This window comes from Apis mellifera, linkage group LG15 (assembly GCF_003254395.2).
Source record: "Apis mellifera strain DH4 linkage group LG15, Amel_HAv3.1, whole genome shotgun sequence".
Taxonomy (NCBI): Eukaryota; Metazoa; Arthropoda; class Insecta; order Hymenoptera; family Apidae; genus Apis; species Apis mellifera.
Window position 1 is genome coordinate 3,447,915 of NC_037652.1, and position 23,416 is coordinate 3,471,330.

At 29.4% G+C, this 23,416-nt stretch overlaps 1 protein-coding gene and 2 long non-coding RNA genes across 9 annotated transcripts; 2 read left to right on the plus strand and 1 right to left on the minus strand.

The window, feature by feature from the left end:
* Positions 1 to 668: 668 nt before the first annotated feature.
* Positions 669 to 23,178, minus strand: LOC413755 (attractin). Of its 4 annotated transcripts, none has more exons than XM_016916691.2 (13): positions 22,730 to 22,943; positions 20,134 to 20,245; positions 7,752 to 8,099; positions 6,958 to 7,139; positions 6,045 to 6,436; positions 4,755 to 5,350; positions 4,142 to 4,625; positions 3,393 to 3,804; positions 3,147 to 3,290; positions 2,927 to 3,076; positions 2,454 to 2,841; positions 2,030 to 2,261; positions 1,219 to 1,526 (listed from the first exon to the last, which is right to left on the minus strand). In XM_016916691.2, the coding sequence occupies exons 1-13, from the start codon at positions 22,794 to 22,796 to the stop codon at positions 1,281 to 1,283; spliced, it is 3,753 nt and encodes a 1,250-aa protein (XP_016772180.2). In that variant the 5' UTR covers positions 22,797 to 22,943; the 3' UTR covers positions 1,219 to 1,280. The 4 variants fall into 4 exon arrangements, with proteins under 4 accessions (XP_016772179.2, XP_016772180.2, XP_016772181.2 ...); XM_016916692.2 differs by lacking the exon at positions 20,134 to 20,245 and adding an exon at positions 8,774 to 8,881 and having other exon boundaries at positions 22,730 to 22,847; XM_016916690.2 differs by lacking the exon at positions 20,134 to 20,245 and having other exon boundaries at positions 669 to 1,526; positions 22,730 to 23,178.
* Positions 9,204 to 11,351, plus strand: LOC113219282. The gene is made up of 3 exons (XR_003306177.1): positions 9,204 to 9,786; positions 9,917 to 10,228; positions 10,865 to 11,351. It is a non-coding gene; the product is annotated as an uncharacterized LOC113219282 (long non-coding RNA).
* Positions 11,441 to 16,833, plus strand: LOC100576173. Of its 4 annotated transcripts, none has more exons than XR_003306176.1 (4): positions 11,441 to 12,149; positions 13,358 to 13,977; positions 14,896 to 15,475; positions 16,024 to 16,833. It is a non-coding gene; the product is annotated as an uncharacterized LOC100576173 (long non-coding RNA). The 4 variants fall into 4 exon arrangements; XR_003306175.1 differs by lacking the exon at positions 16,024 to 16,833 and having other exon boundaries at positions 14,896 to 15,016; positions 15,102 to 15,752; XR_003306174.1 differs by lacking the exon at positions 16,024 to 16,833 and having other exon boundaries at positions 11,442 to 12,149; positions 14,896 to 15,752.
* Positions 23,179 to 23,416: the final 238 nt, after the last annotated feature.

Consider the following 23,416-nt stretch of genomic DNA (forward strand, 5'->3'; position numbering starts at 1 on the left):
TTCAGATGAGAATAACTCATTTCTGTTTTATATTTTTCGATCGTATAGCGAACCCTTTTTTCTATGGAAATGAATAGAGATAAGTGAAAGAAATTGACTTTCATGTTTCACCGTTTTTTAATTCTTTTCAAACAGATTGAATTGTTGATAAAAATTCGTATCTACACCAATGATATTTTGATATTTTTTTTTTAATGATGATACCCCAATATCAAAAAATGCTTTGGCACAATAGATATATAGAATACGAAGATTATACAAAGATGATACGATATTCAAAATATCAACGATTCACCCCTATTCATTTCCTTTAATTTAGAATTAAATCTTTACCGCTTATTAGATATGAATACACAAAAAAAATTATATATTCCTCACTTTGCTATCTTTCTTTCTCTTTCGAAATCGAATTTATATCTGTACAGTTCGTCTGTATCGTGATTTTCATTTCGGATATACAACCATACATGTATTTACACAAGTTTACAAAACGAAGAACGAAAATTAAGTTCGAACAGCATCTGGCAAATCGAATTTTCCAAATATTTGAATCACCCGCCAATTTTTAGCGACCTCTCGCCCGAATTCATTGAAATTCGTACAGAGAGCAGCACGTATCAATTTTATTACGCGCGAAATTCATTTCTCGAATAAAGAACAACATTCGGTTTTTTTTATAGCCCTTTTCAAAGACACTTTGATAATTGCAGAACGAACTCGATTCCGTTCGATCGCAATGACTAAACGAAAGAAATAAATCGTATAACAGATCTATATACAACTGTACATTGTCACGTAGAGACGAAAGAAATAAAATGATAAAAAAAATCTCAAATCAGCCAAGCGTGTTATCGCTACACGCAAATAATTCGTGTACTTACCAAAAATTGGTTGAACGAAAAATGGCTGATCCCCATTTCGCATCGAAAATCCAACATGTACATTCAAATCACTTAGCTGACCCTTTGAATATGATGGGATGCAATTCTCTTCGGAAATATGTTCCTCGGGAAGTCGAATTTGTTATTACAGTTTCACCAATTGATTTTACGAAACGAAACGAATATTTATCGCGGAACGAACGAAAACGAAAACGAAAAAAAAAAAAAAATTGTAATAATAATGTATTACACACTTCACTCGATCAGAGTTCGAAGAGTTTTAACTGTTGAACAGTCCTGCCCATTCGCTAAGGCAAGATCACAGAAATATATCTAAGGCTCATAGTCACCCACGGCGTAGTTTATGTTTAAGGTGTCTCTATTTTCACGCCCTTATCGCTAAATGCAAGTGGAATCTGGATGTTGGCTGGCAGACTTTCGTGTTTTTGTCGGCTCTTTCGTCGTCAATTCCTGAGATGGCCTCCGCGGGCTACCCAGTGTAACTAACGCAGATGCTACGGCTAAACCGGCGCTCTGACCAGCCGGAGTGTACGGTTCACCACCAGTAGGCAGTCTGACTAGCAACGACAGGACCGCTGCTCTGTTACCGCAACAGGGCTCCAATGCGATCGGACTAGGGGCATCCTACAAAAATATTCACAAAAAAAAATCACATAACACTAAATCACACACACACGATTTATTATTCACAAAATTCCCGACACACGCGATAAATTCCCGACAACGCGTCCGCGTCCACCGAAGTTCACGACAAATTTGAAATGAAGGAACGAGAATCGCAAGCAATATCGAAAAATCGAGAATCGCAAGCAATATCGAAAAATCGAAAATCGCAAATAATATCGAAATCAATGGCGCTAGTGGCGCCTTTATTTAAATTTTCGTCGTGATATTCTTTTTTTTTCTTTTTTTTTTTAAGAATTCTATCGGTTGAAATAGATTTTAATAATTTTATTTTATAAATATTTATCTATAATTATATATATATATGTATATAATGTAATATATGTAATAATATATGTAATATTTTTTATTGACTTTGTTATTGTATATATTTGGTATATATTTTGTATATATGATTTTTTTATATATAATATTTTTTTATAGCTAAATAATTAAATATTAACCTTTTTCTTTTTGCGGCAATTTACTAATTCGGATTCACTTCGCTCCGAATCAGAATTATCGATGTCCCGCCTCTCGATTTCTACCAAAACTTGGCTAAATGCTCTACTGGCCATTTGTTCCATTTCTACAAACAATCTCTGTCTTCTTCTGTACATATCATATTTTTGCTTGATTTTCCAAAGAACAGCAGCCACCAATAGTAGAGCGAGGAAGCACCTAGGCATGTAATCTCTAGTTTACAAGTAAATACTGCCTGAGGCTTAGGACAACACAAAAACGTAGGAAATTTTGAAAAAAAAAAAAAAATAATGAACAAAATCACAATGTCGTTGATCTTGTTATTAATTTCTACACATAACACAGATAATCAATACATTCACTTACATATTTAGTTTATTTTGACATCAAGTTTCAAATACTCACGTGCAAAATGTTATAAAGAATTGCTGCAAGTTGAGTTTGGAATATTGTGAAAAAGAAATTTGAATCCACACCGGCGGTTGGAAGTCGTACACATATACATAGAATGTGGTCAATGTATTATTGTTCTCACTACCAAAACCATAACCATCTTTAATAAAACGATGTTTATACATGCTGGTCGTGCAATTTGCGCCAAGAATGACTGGCATTTCCGGTGTGTTTGCTCTTTTCACCGTGATGTTCATTTTAGCCAGAACGGAACAGGTAATGGAAAACTCTGCATCAATATCAGGTTTTGGCGGAGAATTCTTGAAATTAATCGCTCTGTATTGACGGTCCTCTTTTTTACTTAAATTGAATGTAAATTGATAATCAATAGCCAAATCGTCTGTAAAAGAATTTTAAATTGAAATCTGTATCTTTGAAAATATTAAATGAATGAAAAAAGAGAAATATTAAAAAAAAAGACTTACAAAAACAAGATCCTTTATTAGTAGGATCTCCATGATAAAGACTAGACACGTCACATCGTTCACAATGATCTCCAATAATGCCTTTCGTTGTACAGAAACATTTACCCGTTTCACTAGTACATTGAGTGCCTTGATTATTACAAAAACATGCTGTAACAAGAAAATATAATTTAAGAATCTATTCGAAAAAATTATATTAGATAGGATAGAATGAATTTACGTTGACAAGTGGCTCCATTTAATGGATTTCCATAGTAACCAGGAATACATTTATCGCAATGAGGTCCATAAGTCAAATTTCCACATGGTTGAATGCATATGCTGCTATTCGAAAGACACTTGCTGTGACCATTGCATTGACAAGCTAAAATTATAATATAAAGAGAATTGTACATGCTTACACATATTGTGCAATCATCTTTAAATCATCACAATCAATTTTATTATTTGATCATAATGCACTTACTAGGACATTTTGTAAAATACCATCGTTCGATTGAGCAAGTGTCCAAGCTTTTAGTGCTTGGACCACGAGCTCCACCTGGCAAACATAATCCTTTTCCTGTCCCAGAACCGTCATCACACCATCCACATCCAGGATCAGATCGACACGCTGAACAAGATGAATAAAACGTGCACCATTCCTTTCCCGTTTCCGTGGGATGGCATTTTGAATCAACCGTTGTCCATTCACGACATTGTCCATAAGGGAAGCTTGCAGGATATGCATTCTTGTCCACACATCTTTTCTCATTTTGACACCAAATACAATCTGATTCTGTGCAATTTTTACAGGAAGTATAGTCCACGCATGGACTGCGACAAGAATCTATGGACAATCTTTGTGCTTGAATAGTTCCGTTTAAAATGGTCACTTGCTGTAAATATTTGTATATAAATTCATTTTCTTCATATATTTTACATACATGTATAAATATATATTCAAAGCATAGTTGGTAACAAATTGATTGTTTACTAACCTTGCAAAACAACTAAAATCTACCATCTAATAAATCACTATATATGCAAAATTCTTTAATGAATATCTATGATTACAGAAAAAAGATAGAAAAGTGATTCTACCAAACTATAACATATTCTTTTCATTTTATCTATGTGATTATAAATGCGAATAATAAGACTTAAACCACCATCGAATTTACTATAATTGTAGCAAATATAGCGAACAATAATTTTTGTTACTCAAATACTTACTTCTCGAGCTTTCGAATATGGTTTACATCGATCAGGTCCATTTGACCAAGACCAGATGCAATGTGGATTACTAGAACACGCATGGCACGTATGCAACTGCAAACATTTAATGGCTGTGTGAGCATCACACTGTTCTAGATCGCTGATAGCCTTGGTCGGAGGTGCATTAGCGTTGTCTCGGCAAATCTCGTGCGAGCAACTCTTACCGCACCATATGCAATTATATGATGTTTGTACGCAAGCCACACAATCCGTAAGCAGCTTGCATAATTCCTTGTGAGATGTCATCCCGCGAGGCGGAGTATCGTCCAGACATCTCATATAAATTCCGTCATGCATGTCATCGTTAAGAAGCACGTGTCGAGATATCTTGGTGATCTGTATACATCGATTTTCTCTTTTGTCCCACACGCACTTCACACCTGTCCTTGCATTTAAACAATGATTCTGATTTGTTAAGTGCTCACAATTTCCTGGAGTATACCTAATAAATATAATAAATAAATTGTTATTCTTATTCTGAATTAATTGAAATGCGTACAAATTTCTCTATCACTGCATTATTTATAATTAATAACTAATATATGATAGACGTACTGTATAAATATTCTACCTTGTCATATCAGACAACATTTGTCCATCGAATCCCCCATAGATGTACATTGATTTTTCAAACACAGTTGCACTGTGTCCATACCTGGGCAGGTCGGTCATCTCTTTGGGCATAGGAAATTGATGCCAGGAATCACAAGTGACATCATATGCGATCGTATCAGCCGAATAACATCTCGTTCCATCCGAATGTTGCGTATCGTTATGCATATTACCGCCAAAGACGATCATCAAACCACCAGAAATGAACACAGCTGTGTGAAAGAAACGAGCTGATGGGGCAGCCGTAAGCAATGTCCATTGACGAAAATTAGGATCGTAAGAGTACAATCGACTAGTTAAGACCTGTGTGGTCTGAGATTCTGATACGTATCCTCCATATACATAAATGAGATTTGTCAATGCATCATAGGCGGAGCTATGCCCGTAACCACCTTTCACAGGGAATCCAATTGTGTCTACGATTTGCCATTCACGTGTGCCCAAATAATATTCTTGAATTTCATTCAAGTAACCATATTGAGGCGAATATCCGAATATTACCACCATTTTTTCTTTTCTTCCATGATTTACCAGGGTTGCAGAATGTCCAGCTACCTGTGTAAAATAACGCATTAAAAACACGTACATTCAACATAGCTTAATATATTTAATATATTGCTAGAAAAATATTATTAGAGTATGCTAAGATATTCATTATGCATACATAATATTCTATGAGAATAAATGCATACATAATATTCTATGAGAAAAAATATTTGATTAACATCAATTGCAACATTAGTCTATTAAGAACCAAGATTGCAACATTTCATAATAGAATTCTGTTTTCTTAACAGTAGTTAAGTTATGCAAGAAAATTCCAATGATGTATATTCCAATGATTTAATATTTTTTTCTTCACTTTTTTCTTTCATCTATTTAATAAAGTTTAAAAAAAATTTAACTATTTATTTTTAATAGATTAAAAAACTATAAGAATAGGATAAAATTCTTTGAAATATTTAAATATATATTATTTTTGTGGAAAAAAATTAAAAGTGAAAAGAGGAATATAAAAACAATCAAAATATTATAAACAAATTAAAAATCAAATAAAATTAGTAAAAATCAAAAAATATAAATTAGATGTACTAATTATGATAATTATATTAATATAATTTTAAGTGAGAAAAATTCCAATTTAAAAAATAAAAATTAATTGTATATACATACTTAAAGCTAACTCAAAATATTATAGAAATTTAAGAAATTTTAGATATAAAATTCATGAAGGAAATTATCAAATCACCTTTAAAGGACCACGCATAGTTTTGTTGCTGTTGTCGTGTACAGTTACATTCTCCCATACTTTCGCCGATACATCAAATGCCCAGATTTCATTTGTTACCGTAGAATTCGGCAGTACACCGCCATACATAAATATTTTGTCACCGAAAAGTATACACGAATGAGCGTATCGAGGTTGAGGAACCTTCCCTTCGACATGAGGTGTCTCCCAAACATTTCCATTGAAATCGTACACGTAAATCATTTTGGCGCGATGAAAGCTTTCACCACCAACTATATATAAAGAATCTTTCCAAACGATAGAGCAATGACTAGCCGAGCCTTCAGGTGAGAAGTCAGTATAGAATACGCTCTCCCAGAATCCACGGTCGCTTCTTTGGCTGCAATCAGAGCCTGAAAAAAATATAAAGTTAATAAATAATATACAATATGTAATAATAGTAAGTGTATAATTTTATAATTAAATATGTATTAAATGATATATAATTATATAATTGTATATTTATATAATAATTTATACAGATTGATTAATAATTGAATTACAGATTAAATCATTTGATTTTTAAAAAGAAGATAGTAGAAATTAATTGGATCATTATACATATATTAAAATTCTTTCCATTTCTTTTTTAAAATTATAAATATCAAAATGTACTATATTATTTCTTCATTATATTAAATTATACAATTACTACATTATTGCCATTATCATTACACTCTTCCATCATGAGCTAAGCAATCTATTCATAAATCAAAAATAATTAACTAATTATATTTTTTTCCATAAGCGAAAAAAAATCATAATATTATACATAATTATCCAATTCTCTTAGAAACGTTCATAAAAATATAGAACACAATAAATCAAGTATTCCAAAATACATTAGCTAACTTTTTTTGATAGAAAATCTCACCCTTGAAGCCATGCACACAATCACAATGATGACTCTCCCGATTACATTCGCCCTGTCCATGACTATGGGAACAGTTGTTTGGGCAAACTTGAATCTCACAGGCTTCACCAGTCCATGTAGCATCACATGTACATACACCATCAATGCAAACCCCGTGTCCAGAACAGTCGATGTGCGAATACCTGTGAATATCGAAAAATATGTATACAGAGAAAAATAGATTACACAAATCTTTCTAAGAAGCTATCACATATTGATCCTAAACGCAATGGTAAATATACTCTTATCGTATATAGACACAAGGATAGATTAAATGTTTGCTTGATTGAATTTAGACAAATGTCATTACAAAAAAATGATCAATGCAAAAAAAACAAATGAAGGACTATTTTAGATAATTATTTTTTATTTAACAATACATCAAAATGTAGTTAATCTTCAATTTAAAAATATCTTATCACCGTTTATTATTATTTTTTAATGTAAAAGGATTTCTTTTGCGCTTTGATGAATTAGAAATAAAAACAATTTTAGTACCAAATAAAACTAAATGTGAGAGTGTTCCATGTTGAAGATTTATATATAAACTTCAAATAATTTTTAAGTGGAGAAAAGAAATTTTTTTTCTTTTTAAAATTATCAAATAATTATTAATTATTATATAGAAATATATTTTTTTCAATTAATGCTTTTTTACATTTTAAGCAATAATTTTATAAACAATTTTTCTAATCCTAATAAGGTCATTATAAAAAAAATTAATTTTCTATAATGAATAAACAATGAAAATTCACCTGCTGGGACAGGCATTGATCTTATAGCTAATATTGAAACCGCTCATGTTATAAGCGACATCCGAGTAGAAGTGAAGGAGCGCGCTTCCGGAACGCGCGATCACTTCCGGAACACGACGTATGTGGTAGCCATCTTTGTGCATCAATCCAGAGAAGACGGCAAGCAACGGCGCTTCGACGCTGTCACCGTCGTAAATGTACATATGATCCCAACCGCATTCCGTTGCGAATTGCTCTACGTGCATCCGTATCGTGGAGTTTGGGCTGCTCTCGATTAGCCAGGAACACTTTACGTCCGCCGTGTAATTCCCGATACCGTCGTGGATGTTTCCCGTCGGCTCCGTCAGTCTGTAAACGATAACGAAATCCTTTCATCAATTCTACAGTTGTTCAAGATGGAAGCATGATAGATTATTATCGACATCAATGATAAAGAGATGAAGTTGATAAAATATACCACGATAAATTCAAATCTTTTGATCAATATTATACAGATATTTATGCAAATTCATATTTGTGATAATGAATAAAAGTTTAAACACTTGCTAAAAGTATCGCTAATAATCTAATAATTGAATTCGTTGATATTAAATTCATATAACATTTTCAATTAAAAATCTTGTAATGATAAATAAAAAAAATTAAATATAATAGAATAATAAAATGAAAATTTTCATTTAATAAATTATATGAATAATATATATTATCTATATTTTATATTAAATATAGATTTTTTTTGCTATTGAATATTATAGTGAGTATTTAATATTATATATTTATGCATATTATATGCATTTTTTACTATTTATTTTATGTAATAAATATAATATTTTGTGAATATTTTACATATATTTGCATATTATATATTCTGTATATTTTTGCATATTAAAATTTTCCATAAATGCATGAATATCTATAGTCTATTAATGATATGAAAAATATATAGATACTTATATGGTAATTTTAGTTAAGATAATTGGATTTTAAAATTTTTGAATTGAAGAATTTTTTCCAGTACTTTCCTGATATTTCTGTGATGTTATTTTCTCTGTGACCCATTTTCTTGTTTATGCATGGCTTTTTCTTTTTTCTCTTTTCTTTTTTTTTTTAGATTTAAGAACTCAGAATTTCTGTGAAAAAAATTTTTCCTTTTATATAATTTAATAATTTAAATATTATATATTTAAATAATATATATTTAATTAATTAATTTTTAAATACTATCTCAAGAATTTGATGTAATATTTTAAAATTTGAATTTTTAAGAACTATTTATTTATTTTTAAAATTATTTTTCTATTTTGCTTGTTACACACTTTATTTAAAAAATTATACAATTCCATTTTCAATATATTAATTTCTGTATGGGGAATTCTAAATCTAGGATATATAAAATTAATTTTCAGTAATTTAAGAATAATTATTAACAATTTCAAAAAAAACTATATTATATAAATGATATTTACAATGATATTTTGTTACATTTTCCAAAAAACATTAACCTCAAGAAAACAATGTCCTAGGATTATTGTACTTTAAAGCAGTTTCATTGGTTACCCTGCAACATCTGTCTTAAAGTTTCAAACTAGGTCGGTTTCGTAGTGACTTTATAAAGCGAACTAATATCGTTTCAATCCTTTGAAACGAACAAAAATCGACTATAAAAATTACGAATACGTTTATAAAGCGCTTAATTAGTGAAAATCAACTTGAAATTATCTTTACCTAATTAATTCTCTAATGACGAAAAAATTTTATCTGTGAATTTATCATTGATAAAAAATTTTATTAATAAAACAGTAAAAAAGTTTTCAGAAAAGTTTTATTATAATTTTTGGATAGATGAAGAAATTATTTAATAAAAAAATAATCACTCTTTTCAACTTTAAAAATGTATAAAATTGTGTTTATAACCTATAATTTGCTCAACTCATGAATTCTTTAATATTATTAGTTAGTAAATTACCACGCAAGATGGCACCAGTATTCTAATACTTATAATATATATTATACTACCCCACGAAATTAAATAACTGTAAGTTTTTTAATGTAATTTATTTATTTAAATCAATTATTCATTAAAATTTATTGAGATTTAATATTTAATTACATTATCTAGAAATTGCAAATTTCGATTAAAATTCTAATTCTGTACTTGTGAATAGATATTCAAACGATTCTAAAATCGATTATCTAAACGATTTTTTTGAAACAAGACAACCATGAAACATAATCGATCTATTATTGTTGAAATAATTTCGAAACAAGATATATTTTGTTCTAAGTCTCATCTCTGCACAATTCAATTTCGATATTCTTTGAGACCGAGGATATAAATGATCCATAATCATGATAACGATAACATTGGAATATGGAGATGAAATAAAGATGTGAAATCGAATGCGATAAATGGACGACCGAGGTCATGAGGAAAGAATTATACAAGATTAAAAGATTAAATCGATGAAGGATTAAATGTGATTACAATTGAACAATTGATACTTTTTATGGTTCTTTATTGATTAGAGATTATGATACGATAATGTAGAAAATTAAAAAAAATTTAATCTCATATATTGGGATATGAATCAGAATTTTGCGATATGAATGAAATTGATTATATTTTTTTGAAATTAGAGAAGAAACTCGCATTAATATATTTTTTTATTTTACACAATTAAATTATAAGATTTTAGAAGTTATAAGATTTAATATAAATAAAATTTTACAAGTATTTATAAACATGTTTATAAAACATGTTTATAACCTATAATTTGTAATTTTTTAATTCAGCAATATTATTAATTAATAGATTAGATAAAAGCAAAATTCTTTCCTTTTATTTTATTTATTTAAAAAAATTATCTTTTATTATATTAAGATTATTATTTGATTATTCAGTCTAATCTCATTACTGTTTCAAAAATTATATTTATTTATGATAAAAAAAGAATGTATTAAATTCTTTTTTTAAATTTCTTCTTTTAAATTAAATTCTTAAATTCAATCTTATAATTTCATTTAATTAAAAATAAATAAAATATAATTTTTATAAAATTAACAAAGAGTTAGAAAAACCTGACCAAAAAATTTTTAGCTTTCCTCGTTTTTAGCCCAACATGAATTTTGCCCCGTACTAATGAGTGTCTTAAAGATACCGGAAGTCGAGAACTAGAAAAGGAACCTACGAGTTTCGCGAGAAGCTTTAACGAGGTAAACGTACAAACACCCCGGGTGACGAATTCATTTCTACATTTGCATGAGTAAGAGATATTGAAAAAAGATGGATTATACTAAAGATCTACACTTGAAGAATAATAATTTCAAAGAATAAAGAATCATGACCATGATAGACTTCCTGCTTCCTGTTTCGATTCACTCTTCATGAATGTATCATGTCATTCGATTCATTAAAATCCTGAGCATGAATCGTGGGATATTTTGAAAGTAAGTGTGAAATATTTGTAACAAATAATTCGTCCATTGAATATTAATGTAATAACCATAATATTTATATGATTTCAAATATTTTATTTAATTTAATTCTCAATTCTATCCAAATTTCTCTAAGATAATCTTATTCAAATTATTGTTATTTTATTTTGAAAGTAACAAAAATTACTTAAAAATTATTTTTCTTCTTGAATAAATAATATTAAAAATTAACATTTCTTTCTCAATAACAATTTTTATTTTTAAAATTAAAATAATATATCTCAAGTTTTTATTTTTTATTTTAAATAAAATATTTAATCATAAAGCACCATCTAAAGTAAAATGATAGTCACATAAAATTAGAATAAAGCAAGCATCTATTAAAACACATTTTCTCGGCTATGATTATGCATGATGCTTGTAATGTCGTCGACATTGGAAAAAGACAAAGAATTATTGACGTTGTGAAAAACATACGACTTTATCCGTAAAAGTGCGTTGAAATTGATACTGGGAACGCATTTATGTGAACGATCCCGTCCTGAAAACGGATGCGCATTGTCATCAATGACATTCGACGAATAACAATAATGACTTCCACAATGCAAAAACAGGATTAAAAAAAAAAAGAAAAGAGGAGATAAAAAAAAAAAAAATATGAAATGTGTCAGAATCGATGCGTAAGCTTTTTGCTTTATATAAATTCTTATCAGTGATTTACGATACTAACACGTGTTACAGGCAAGATGCCAGGATTATATATAATTTTATTTTTGCATAATTGCATTTTTCCATAAAGAATTAGAAATCGGATGGAAAACTGGAGGATCGAAGATGAATCTTTGATTAAAAATATATATATATATATATATATATATTCAAATAAAACTTTGAAATATTCAAAAAAACCCTGAGAAGGAATATGAAAGATTCATTTTTATTCAGTACTTTTATATTTCTCTAGTAAGTAAAAGAAATAAAAATTTTAATGTGATATTGGTTGAAAGGGAAAATAATTAATTATGTCTAGAAATATAAAATTTATGAAATAAGCTAATAAATTTTATGAAGTTTTACAGGCCAATAAAATTGTTCAATCGATTCTTATTTTATTGCGAGAAATATTTTTTTAATCCACACATTTATCATTCAAGAAAATGTCAAGTTAAAAATCGACACACTTCGTGCGAAAGAGCATTTTATCATTCCATCCTTCTTCAAAAGGTTAACAATATTGCATTAATTCTACTGTTTCTGTTCATTTCTTACGTATCAATTTAAATTATTGAATTCTGATTTCAATTATTGTCAAATTATTTTCTTTCAATAGTTTCAGAGATTTCTTTTTTGTTTATCTTTAATTTTTATAATATATTTACATATTATTTCAACGATGAAAGCAAAATAATAATTATTTTGAAATATTATTTTATTCGTCATTTATTTGTATTTATAATAATAATTTTATTTGACTTTATAAATTGTCGCTTAAAATACAATTAGATTTATGAATTTAGACAGAATATGTCTGTCTGATATTACAAATGATTATACAAATAATTTAATAATATTATCGATTTAATTCATAATAATAATAATACATTAAAATATCTTTGCAAACAAGTATTCAACAATCTGTTCACAACGCAATCTTTAGAAAGCATTGTTCGCTTCGCCGACAGCAATTAATTCGTCTCGCGTTAATTGCGCAACGATTTCTCACAGATTATCCACCTACGCGGTTAATAATCATTCTAAAATTCATTTATAAAATTAAAAAAATTTTTATGAACATAAAATTCTTAAAATTTTTATAATTCTTAAATTCATATCTTTTATTTGGATTTTTATAATTTTTATAATTATAATCATGATTTCTCCGATAAAAAATTTTGGAATGAAATTTTGATTTCGATTTTTTTATAGATTTTTCCGTAAAATAATTCGCAAACACGAGATGAAATTCAAATTTACTTTAAATTTCAATTTATATGAACATATAAATTTATATATACATATTCATAATATTTTCATTAATACTATTAAAAAAAATGAATTTTAGAAATACGACTTATTTCAACCAAATATTATTATGAATATTATAACTTTCAATATTTTATAAATTTCTCATATACAAAATTTACATATTTTTGCATTTTTAAATTTTCCAGATTTTCTTCATAAGCAAATTTAGACAAAATATATGAAAAGGCCAGAGGTTCTCGTGAAAAAAAAATTTCACGCGATAGGATTTATACAAGTCGCATAATTTGCGACAATTAATTCTATACAACGACAAGATTCGTCTACATCTGCTTCCACTGGTTTGTATATGTTTCTCATTAGCACGAAATAATATTCTTTCAATAACGAGAAGGCGCCGGATGAGTCACGGAGGAGGTTCGACGACCGACGCGCCACAGCGCGGCGTAGCTTGGCCTTTATGCGAAGCCAAACGATGGAGGAAGCAAAGGACTCTATGGCTATTAAAAGAAACGCGGTAAATTAGAGTAAGGGAATGTCGACGAGGGATGCAACGACACAATGGAGAATTTACGACCTGGACGTTTTGCTATTTTTCTCTTTCGTGGGATATACAAGTAAGAAACCTTCTCTTTTCTCGTTCGACATATTGTTTACCAATTGAGGAAATCAATTACCTTTTCTTGACTTTAATCATCAATCAGATAATTCCAACAGTATTACAATCTTCAAGAGAAAACGAAGAGAAGGGTTTTTCTTTTTGTTTGACTTGTACTTAATTGGCTTAATGCGTTGTTTAAGGTATCAGGTGAGTTTATAGTGTTCTCTTTTTTAAATTAGATCTATTTGTAAATATGGTATATAAATATCTATATTTGAAGATTCAGCAAGATGTAATATTTGGATAATTTGAATAATTAGAATGATAGTGTAGGTTAAATATAAATTATGAATCATTGAGGAAATTTTGTACATATATAATATAATGTCAATAATAAATTTAAATAATAAATGTTAATAATAAATTTTGCAGTATAATAAGAAATGACTTATAGAATCTTCTAGAATATGTAACCGTTAAAATGTTCCATATTTCATCAATCATTTAATAAATATTTAACACAAATCTTAAATTATTCATTTCTTCAAGCAATCTATTCTAATTTAATTTTTTAATTAATTTTTTTCAATTCTTTTTAAAATAAATGTTTAACAATTATAACAAATTATAATTTTTTTCTATTAATGATTTTTTTTTTAATTTTTCTAATTATCAATCAAATGAAACAAGAATAAAGAATTCATTGTAACAATATTATTTAATATTAAAAACATCAGTGTTCTGCGATCAATCATTTTTAAGTATTTTATAATATTATCATTAATCATCTGATATTTTTTCTATTTCATCTTTTGCCTCATTTTAGAAGTTATATTTATATATGATAAAATAATTTTATAAAGAAGTCATTCAAGAAAAACGATTTAATTTATTATGATTGAATGCATCTACAGTAGTAAATATAAATTATTAATAATATTTATAATTCAACTTGAGTGAAGTTTCATTAGAAAAAAAATTTTTTATTTCTAATATTATTAACAGATCCAATTATTAAGTCATAAATATTAATCTAATATTTATTTTTATAAACTTTACTTTGAATAATCACCCAATTTTTTCCTACTTTTGATTAAATATAATAAATATCTTAATTTTTTGCAGTTCTATGTCCATGATTTTATTTTTATTAAAAAAAAAAATTGAATTTTTCAATTTAAATGTGAATACACTACTATGGATAAATCATTCACATATTATTGATATTGAATTTATCTTTGAAAAGGTTAGAATATTCCACTATTCTATCTTATTAAATCTAATAGTGCTAAAAGACAAAGTTCGTTCACCTGCTAACTCGTAAATTAAAGAATAATTTCCAATGTCTACGAAATGCCATGCTCGTTCAAGGGCCAATGCAATTTACTGAACTGGCAGATGACTAAGAAGCGCAGGAAGAATTCGTAATGAAAGATGCGCGCGCAAGATTCTTCGTAAAGGGGTGTAAAAAAAATTTTAACGTCAACTCGTGGCACGATGGAAATTAAGAGAAGAAAACGGGCAAACAAGATAAAAAGGAACAACGATGGATATTTAGGATGGAGCATTGGCGCGAACCATAAAGGGAACCACTTGAAAGAAGAAGAAGAAGAAGAAGACGAAGAAGACGAAGAAGACGAAGGAGAACATCTTCTGAAGAGTGCTTGAGATTTACGAGAAAATAGAGCGTGATTCTGGAACTACGGTTGGTTGGATTTTTATGAGACTTACGGTACTAAGGAGAAGTGTAATGCTATGCGATGAAACTTTGTTCGCTTTTTTTTTTCTATTTTAAACTGATATAATTACGCTGTTGGAATAGTAAATTAAGTAATACAAGCATCAGGAATGAAGATTTGCATAATTTAATAATTCAATCTTTAAAGATTTCTATTGAGGTTAATGATAAGTATGTAATAAGTATTAGAATTGAATTTTATTTTTATGACATGGTTCCCTTTTTAATTTAAATAAAAATAACTATAATAGATATTTTGATAAACATTATAATTTTATTTTTTATTAATATTATTTAAATTTATGAAAAATTTTTTTGATTAACTAATATCATTAACATAGAAAAATAACTGTATCAATAAATATGTTTGTCAGATAAAACAAATAACTTTATAATTTAAAGAAATGAAAGGAAATGCCACTTGTGCATGCATAGAATTTTGTTTTCCTTCGTTTTTACTAATCTTCCATTTAAATTACACCATTTTTAATTAATTTAACAATTTCTTGCAGCAGAATACGAAATTACCCGGCATCTAAATAGATCTAGATAAAACCAAAAACCAAATAAGGTAAAAATTCTTATCGATCAATTTAGTTTACAATCCTATCGTGAAATAAATCCTGGTCTTTTCGCTGTCCTACAGAAATCAATGACATTGATTCAATCAAGTAACTCTTACACGGAAGAAAATTGTGTAAAGTACGAATTAATCAACGTTAAATCAAACAATGTCGTAAACAATTTCCACATTTTGTTTACATTTTTATACGAAATGTTTATTTCTAGATAACTATATAATTGGCCATTAAATTTTGTAATCGATCGGCTAAAAAAAAAAATGTGGCGAGCTTGATTATTACCATTCCACATGTTATTCGCATAAGTTTGTTATTCGTGTCTACGAAGACACGATTATTTCTTCTGATAACAGAACCGTTCTCTATTCTATTTTCGATGTTGAAATTACAATTAATATTAGAACATTCGTTTATTTCGATAACTAAATATTATTTATTTGGATCGCGATAACTGGTTAATTTAACCACCGAGCAAATAAGCTCAATATTTATTTTCTCGTGGTTCTCCACGATTATATTAACTTCATTCAATATTTCTCAGTATTTGCATAGTAGCTCGGATCGATAAACGGTTCAAGTTCGATTTTTCGATAATTCTGTTTACTTTATTCAATAATTTTATTTATTTATTCAATATTTAGATTATCTGCCTTCACTGCTTAAAAATAAGGAATGATTTTTCGACCCACTCTCAAAATATACTTATACTAATAATATTCGTTATTTAATTTCTATTATTATTTCAAACTCTTGATAAATAAATCATTTAAAGTAACGTTTCAGAATTTGCAATTTTTATTTCGAATAAAAAATCATGATATCTACGTGATGATAAATAAAATCTCAAGTGATTTTCAAAATGGAAAGAGAATGATAGATTGTAAAAAAAATCGATATTAATCCAACTTGCACGATTCTCTCTCTCTCCATATCATCGTTAATAGGTATTATATAAAGTTTTATCCTTCATAATTCAATGATAGGATAGAAGGGATAAAACCTAGCGGGAAACCGGCACGGTGCCGCTGATTGCACCTCCGGTTCTCGAAAGGTTGGACGTGGAAGACGTAGAAGTACGGCAATTTTCATTCTGGGAGGGAAATTTTTACGCCATTTTTCTAGATCGGATCTCCGCCCTGGGAACTGGAACTGGTGGTCGAAATTCTTCTCCGGTTGTCCTGCCGGTTTTTGTCCACGCGCCGCCAGGTAGCTTCGTTTCAACGAGATCGAAACGGGATGACCCTGTGTGGCGAGAGCCGTTTAAAATTCGATGGATTGAGATTGGAATCAAAGCGGATGGGAGGACTTTCAATCAGACGTCAGATTATAATATAAAGTATATATTAAGATCGAATAATGGATACTTTTAATACGATTTGAAATTATAAATTTCGTGAATTTTTAAGTTGAATATCGATTGAATTTTGGCACGGAGGAAATTGTCTCATTTGAAATTGAGAGATAAAACGAATTAAAACGAGTATTGTACGTACGATTTAATAATTTTTTTTTTTTTAGATGCTAAATTATTGAATTAATTATTTATGTTTATAAATTTTGAAAAATAATAAATTAGATATTGATTTTGATCTGGTATCATATTAGAATAGAATGTTAGATTATATCAATGTATTTGTCGTATAATAAACGACTTGAATATTTGATATTCAACCGGATTAAACGTATGCACGAATGCAGAGGACGAAGAGGAGGAGGAGGAGAAGGAGGAGGAGGAGGAGAAGGAGGAGGAGGAGTTTATGGACCGGGTGGCATTTAGAACGCTTTCCAATTTCCCTAGACTATTACTTGGCCTCTGGAACATACACCGGTATCTACTTTGTGCTTCTGGATTGAACTGGGAGAAGTTTGAAACAGGCTACAGGCTCATAGAAGAGAAAATTTCTAATACGTCGAATCTCGTTTTTCTAATGTACCAAGAAACTTGTACAACCGCCTGTTTGTCGATGTGATTTTGAAAACACAATGCCACCTACGGGTATTGTTTCATTTAACATGCGTGCAAGTAATAAGTTTCGCGTTTGCACAGCAAGAAAGAAAAAAAAAAAAAAAACTCACGTGTCACAATTTTCTATATATCGTCCCCTATTATATAAATTCAAGTTTTTATAAAACACATATACGCAACACTGTGTGTTGCGTGATTTAGTTAGTGATTTTTCGTTGCGCAACATTTAATAATCTTATTCGAAATGAAATAATTATCAATGCAATTGAAAACATTCAAAGTGCAATAATCACTTTTACTTCTCATAATCTCGTATTCAAATGATTCTAAAATCAAAGTCCATCAACTATATAACCAGAATGTTATTAAAAACAATGCTTTACAAGAGATTTGAGATGAATCAATAGGGATAAAAATAATCACCAGGATGATTGAGAAGAAGAAAAGAAAAATATATTGAATAATAAAATTTAAATATAGTAAAATTACTTTTCATAAAAAAAAAATAATAATTTCTAGTTTTAAATTCTATTCCTCTATTTACAGATTTAATTTTACAAGTTTACATAAATTTTTTAGATTCCTCGTTTAAGTAATATTTAAATCTGTATATAATTTATAAAATGCCAGATTATTTATGGTCTCTAAATAAGAGAATCCAATTGTTGTGGTCAACGATTATCGAACAGAACACTGTTTTATCATAATCGTACTAATCTTCCTATACTGTGTATTAATTACTGTTGATAACGTTTACCATCAGCCACAACAGTCCGTTTGTACTCTGCAATTTGATATCATTCATTTCGCCAACTGAATCGATAACCAATGAATGCATAAGATTGTACTAGAACATACCTTATTACGAGATTAATTACATCCATTCGGTGTTAATTACTATTCCAAGCGAATTGGATCTCTTAATACTCTGGATTAATGAGCATTCACGAGAGATTCATTTATTTATAGGAATTTAATGAATATTATTAAAGTTTATAAGAGAATCCAGAATTGTTCTTATATCGTTCGATATTTCATCATTTTTATTATTTCTTTTTATTATTTCTATGAACAAATATGAAAAATTATATCATGGATTATTAAAGTAATTGCAAAGATCAGATAGTTTTTTGTAGATTTTATATAGTTTAGGTTCACAATTATCAGAGAGAATTATATTTTAACGAAAACTGTTTCGATCAAGAAAAAGAAAGAAAATGAAAAACAACATTCGATATCAATCTAATAATCCATTAAATTTTTTTTTTTGATTGATCGATTAATATTTATGACTAAAAAAAATTGATTACCAAAAATCATGATCGATTTAATCAAATGATGAATCATCGATCATTCGTAAAAATATTAATCGTCAATTATTAATCAATTTTTTATCGAAATTTAATTAAAATAAAATATCTAATATCTTATTCGGATATTAATTCCTGAAAGAGAATTTTAATAATTAATCGAAATATCGATTGTATAATTAATTTAATTACGATTACATATATAAATTAAATAAAAATTTAATTTAATTGTAATTGATAATTATATATTTCAATCATATTTATTTTCATTAAATATTATTCAATTTTGATTTGAATTTTCAACCAGTTATTAAATACATTCTCAAGTTTAATTACACGTGATTCTGGTTCCAAAATAGAAATGAAAATCGATTTTAACAATCAATTTTTCACGATTATTGAACCATAGATTTCTGTAAGAAATACTAATTGATATTAATAAAAACATTAACAAATATTAGGTAACAATTTTATTAGGCAACAATATAAAGACTGAAAACAAAATTAAATTACAAATTTTCAATATTTATCAAATGAATTATTAAATATTATACATGGATTACCTGGATTATTAGATAATCATAGAAGAAAAAAGAATTTTCCAATGAATTTTCAATGAAAACGAAATTTCTGCGAGCTATAAAATGATATATTATCGTCTGTTTATGTTCGTGTTCTGGTATTATCTGTGTATGTACAATATTACACGATATTGTACCGAAATCGTTTCTCCATTGTTAAGAGACGGCGAGGAACTTTGTTTCTCACCTCGGCCCTTCGAGACCGCCTTCTCTTCCCTTGTTTCCGCTTGAAGAATCTCCCGTGTCGGCTCGTTTACCGCCGTTGTTTCGCGTTCTTGTAACGTGTGTACCCGGGTTACCTGAAATGTTCTATATTCGTTCTATCTTCACGAGATATTATGATAATACTTCGATATTAGAGCGGATCGAAGTTTAGTCGTATTAACATATTGTTTCTTAACCTCCCTCCAAACAAGACATTCTATAATTAACCATAATAATCAATTTTCCCATTCAGTAAGAGACACTTGATCACTATCTTTCAAAAATCATTGATAAAATATTGAAATATTAAAAATTTTAAAATTGAAATTAAAAATTTTCTATAAATAACCGTAACGATCTTGTAAAAAGTCGTTTTGCAAGCAAAAAAAAGAAACTTATGATAAAAAAAAAGGAGAAATTAATATTAACTAATTGATACTGTTAAAAATGAACCAAATCTTGCCTGAATGAAATATTTTTGTTATTCTATATTTGATAATGTAAAAAATAATGTAAAAAATTTTTAGAATTCCATTCAACAAAATTAAAGCTTAGGAATTTTTTGATTAACGATAAATTAATTAAGAAAAATTGTTACATGATGTGAATTATATTGATTGTTTAACAAGTGTTTAATAAGTGTTTAACCATTCGCACAGTGTGAACTGCTGTCAAAACAAAAGCACGCATGTCTCTCATAATTAGCGCGCGCAATTTAAATTAAAACGAGTAATATAATAATAGAAAAGAGATGAACTGATTAAAAAATTAACATAATCGCATTATTGGTCATTGATTATTGTATGGACCATGTTTTTTAGATGAGCAACATTATAAAAAATGCTTTAATATGTTTAAAAAGAAGGTTGATTTTTCCAATGCGTTACATACATATACGCAAGTATACTTGATACACAACAAATTTGAAACGATAAATTCTTCAAGACATTGCAAATATGTGTTACGATCACATGTTTGTAGAGAATAAGAACGATAATAGACCATTTTGTGTGTTATATCGTCAAGCATTTTCATCTCGTTAATCCATGACAAGCATAGAGTAATGAATAAATAGATGCAACGATGTACCAAGCATGCATGGTTGTTTTCGTGGTTAAGAACGCCCCCTTTCTTTTCACTGTTTTGTTTCGTGTCTGTAGAAGTTCACGTTTACATGGCCCCGGAGGCGCGGTTATTTCCAGCGCCAATTATTCACGAGTACGATGAAATTTTGAAACGGCATCCTTTAGTTGAATCCAGGTTAAGTCCGATCAATTTGCGTCGTTAAAACATCGCTACGAAGCGATCAGATATCTGACTTCAAACTTTCTACAAGTACATCATGTTTACTGTGTATGTGTGTGTAATGCGTTTATGAAAGCACGCGAATGTAATATATAGTATTCATTTGTAAAATATAATCATGCATGCGTAGATGAATCTTTAGAAATTAATGTTTAGCGAAAGTGTTGATCAACTATTCAACCAATATTGATGAAACTTTGGAAAGCAACATTATCATTCTTTTATTTTACTTAGTTATTGTGAATGTTAATTAATCAATCAGCTTATATATCTCAATATGATATCATGATGAAAATTCTTAATAAAAAATATAATGCATGTAAAATAATGCATAAAAAACAAAGGACAACTACTCAATCAAGTTATTTGTAATACATTTCATAGAAACTTAACATTTCGTTGTTCAAATCTTAGCCACAGCTAACTTTTTATTATATATCTCAACACAATGAATCAAAATACAAAATGCGACAAAGAGAGAGTTCCATAACGACATTCGCATTAGATTTCACCGCAATTGCTCAACACCAGGGATGCCGAGTGTTCTCAAGTGCCTACGTGCAATTCTAGAATAAATATTGCACAAGCATTCTAGAATGCAGAATTCGATGGTTTTGGATGAACATTCCGTCGTCGTTAATAAGAAGGGGGATTATTACGTTAAGCGCGCGTGAAAAAGCAAACCAGCCTTGACAGTGGCGGAAACCGTAATTTCCCTGCCAAGTTTAAAGCCGTAGCGATCGATCGATATAAAATCTAATCTCCGGTAAATTAAATCGCGAAATGCATCGAACCTAAAGCTAACCGGACTAATTTCCGCGGTCAGTGTTATCGTTAGATTTACCAATGTCCTGATTACTTGGCTCTTCATTGTCAACCAGTGCCGCAGACAATGACCGAACACTCCCCGTTCCCCTTCTTATGAAAGGCCATGAGACGCGCATACAGCAATTAAATTCAAGGAAGGCGCGCATACGCACGTTCTCTTCCGTTTATTTACATATCTCCTCGAAAAAAAGATTTGAAGAAAGACAATCAATCTGCTAAAAAATCAAGTCGACCTAAAAAGCCGTCAATACCGTTGCACGTTCGACAAAATGTACAGTTAGCCTATTTGTGTCTTCAGCCGTATAATTTTATGGATATTATTGCTATCGATTCTTTGTAAAAAAACACATTTACATTATAATTCATGTAATAAAAAATTCCTATCGAAAATAAATGGGACTCGAATAATATAAGAAAGATGTGCTCACGCATTCTATCTTACTCACTTGACTTTTCCACCGCAAAATTGACACGCCGAACCCTGCCAACCCTCGTGGCACACGCAAGTGCCATTGACACAGTCTCCGTTGACGCAACTGTCCGTGTCGCAGGTCGTATCCGTCGTCAGCGACGATGAGGAGGAGGAGGCAGCCGCAGTTACGTGCACCACCCAACAAATCAGCGCCGCCCACAGTATTGGCCACGGCACCGCAATTACACCGCACTGATCTCGTACCACCTCACGGCACTGCCCTTTCCGACGATACTTCGATTTATATAGGAACAAAAACATCTGCACGACTTCTGCCATTTTGATAGGCTTCCATGTCAGAGACAATGGCCGACGGCGACGCACCGGACGAAATACATATGGACACCTTCTCGCTCGCGTTTCGATGCAACTCGCTGCGCGCTGCCGAACTTGAGAGTGCGGTCGCCACCGCGCGGCTCTCACGGTGTCGCAACCATGAACTATAATACTAATCAGACTTTCATATAGAGAGCACACTCTAAAAATATTTTTGGTATTAATTTCAACGATTACTGGCAGATGTCGCTAGTAGGTCAATGTGCGTATGATTGGAGAATTCTGTCTGTGTAATTTAAACTTCTTAAAAGTATAATTTCTAAAAATTAAATATCATATATTAATATTATTTATAAATCATCTATTATTTTGATAAAAATAGATG

Bases quoted from the DNA above. Each gene is read 5' to 3' on its own strand.
- LOC413755 (XM_016916690.2), bottom strand. From the start codon at position 23,034: ATGGCAGAAGTCGTGCAGATGTTTTTGTTCCTATATAAATCGAAGTAT. The intron at 3,291-3,392 runs GTAAGTGCATTA...TTATAATTTTAG, and splicing joins GTATTTTACAAAATGTCCTA to CTTGTCAATGCAATGGTCAC. The intron at 3,077-3,146 runs GTAAATTCATTC...TTCTTGTTACAG, and splicing joins AAATGGAGCCACTTGTCAAC to CATGTTTTTGTAATAATCAA.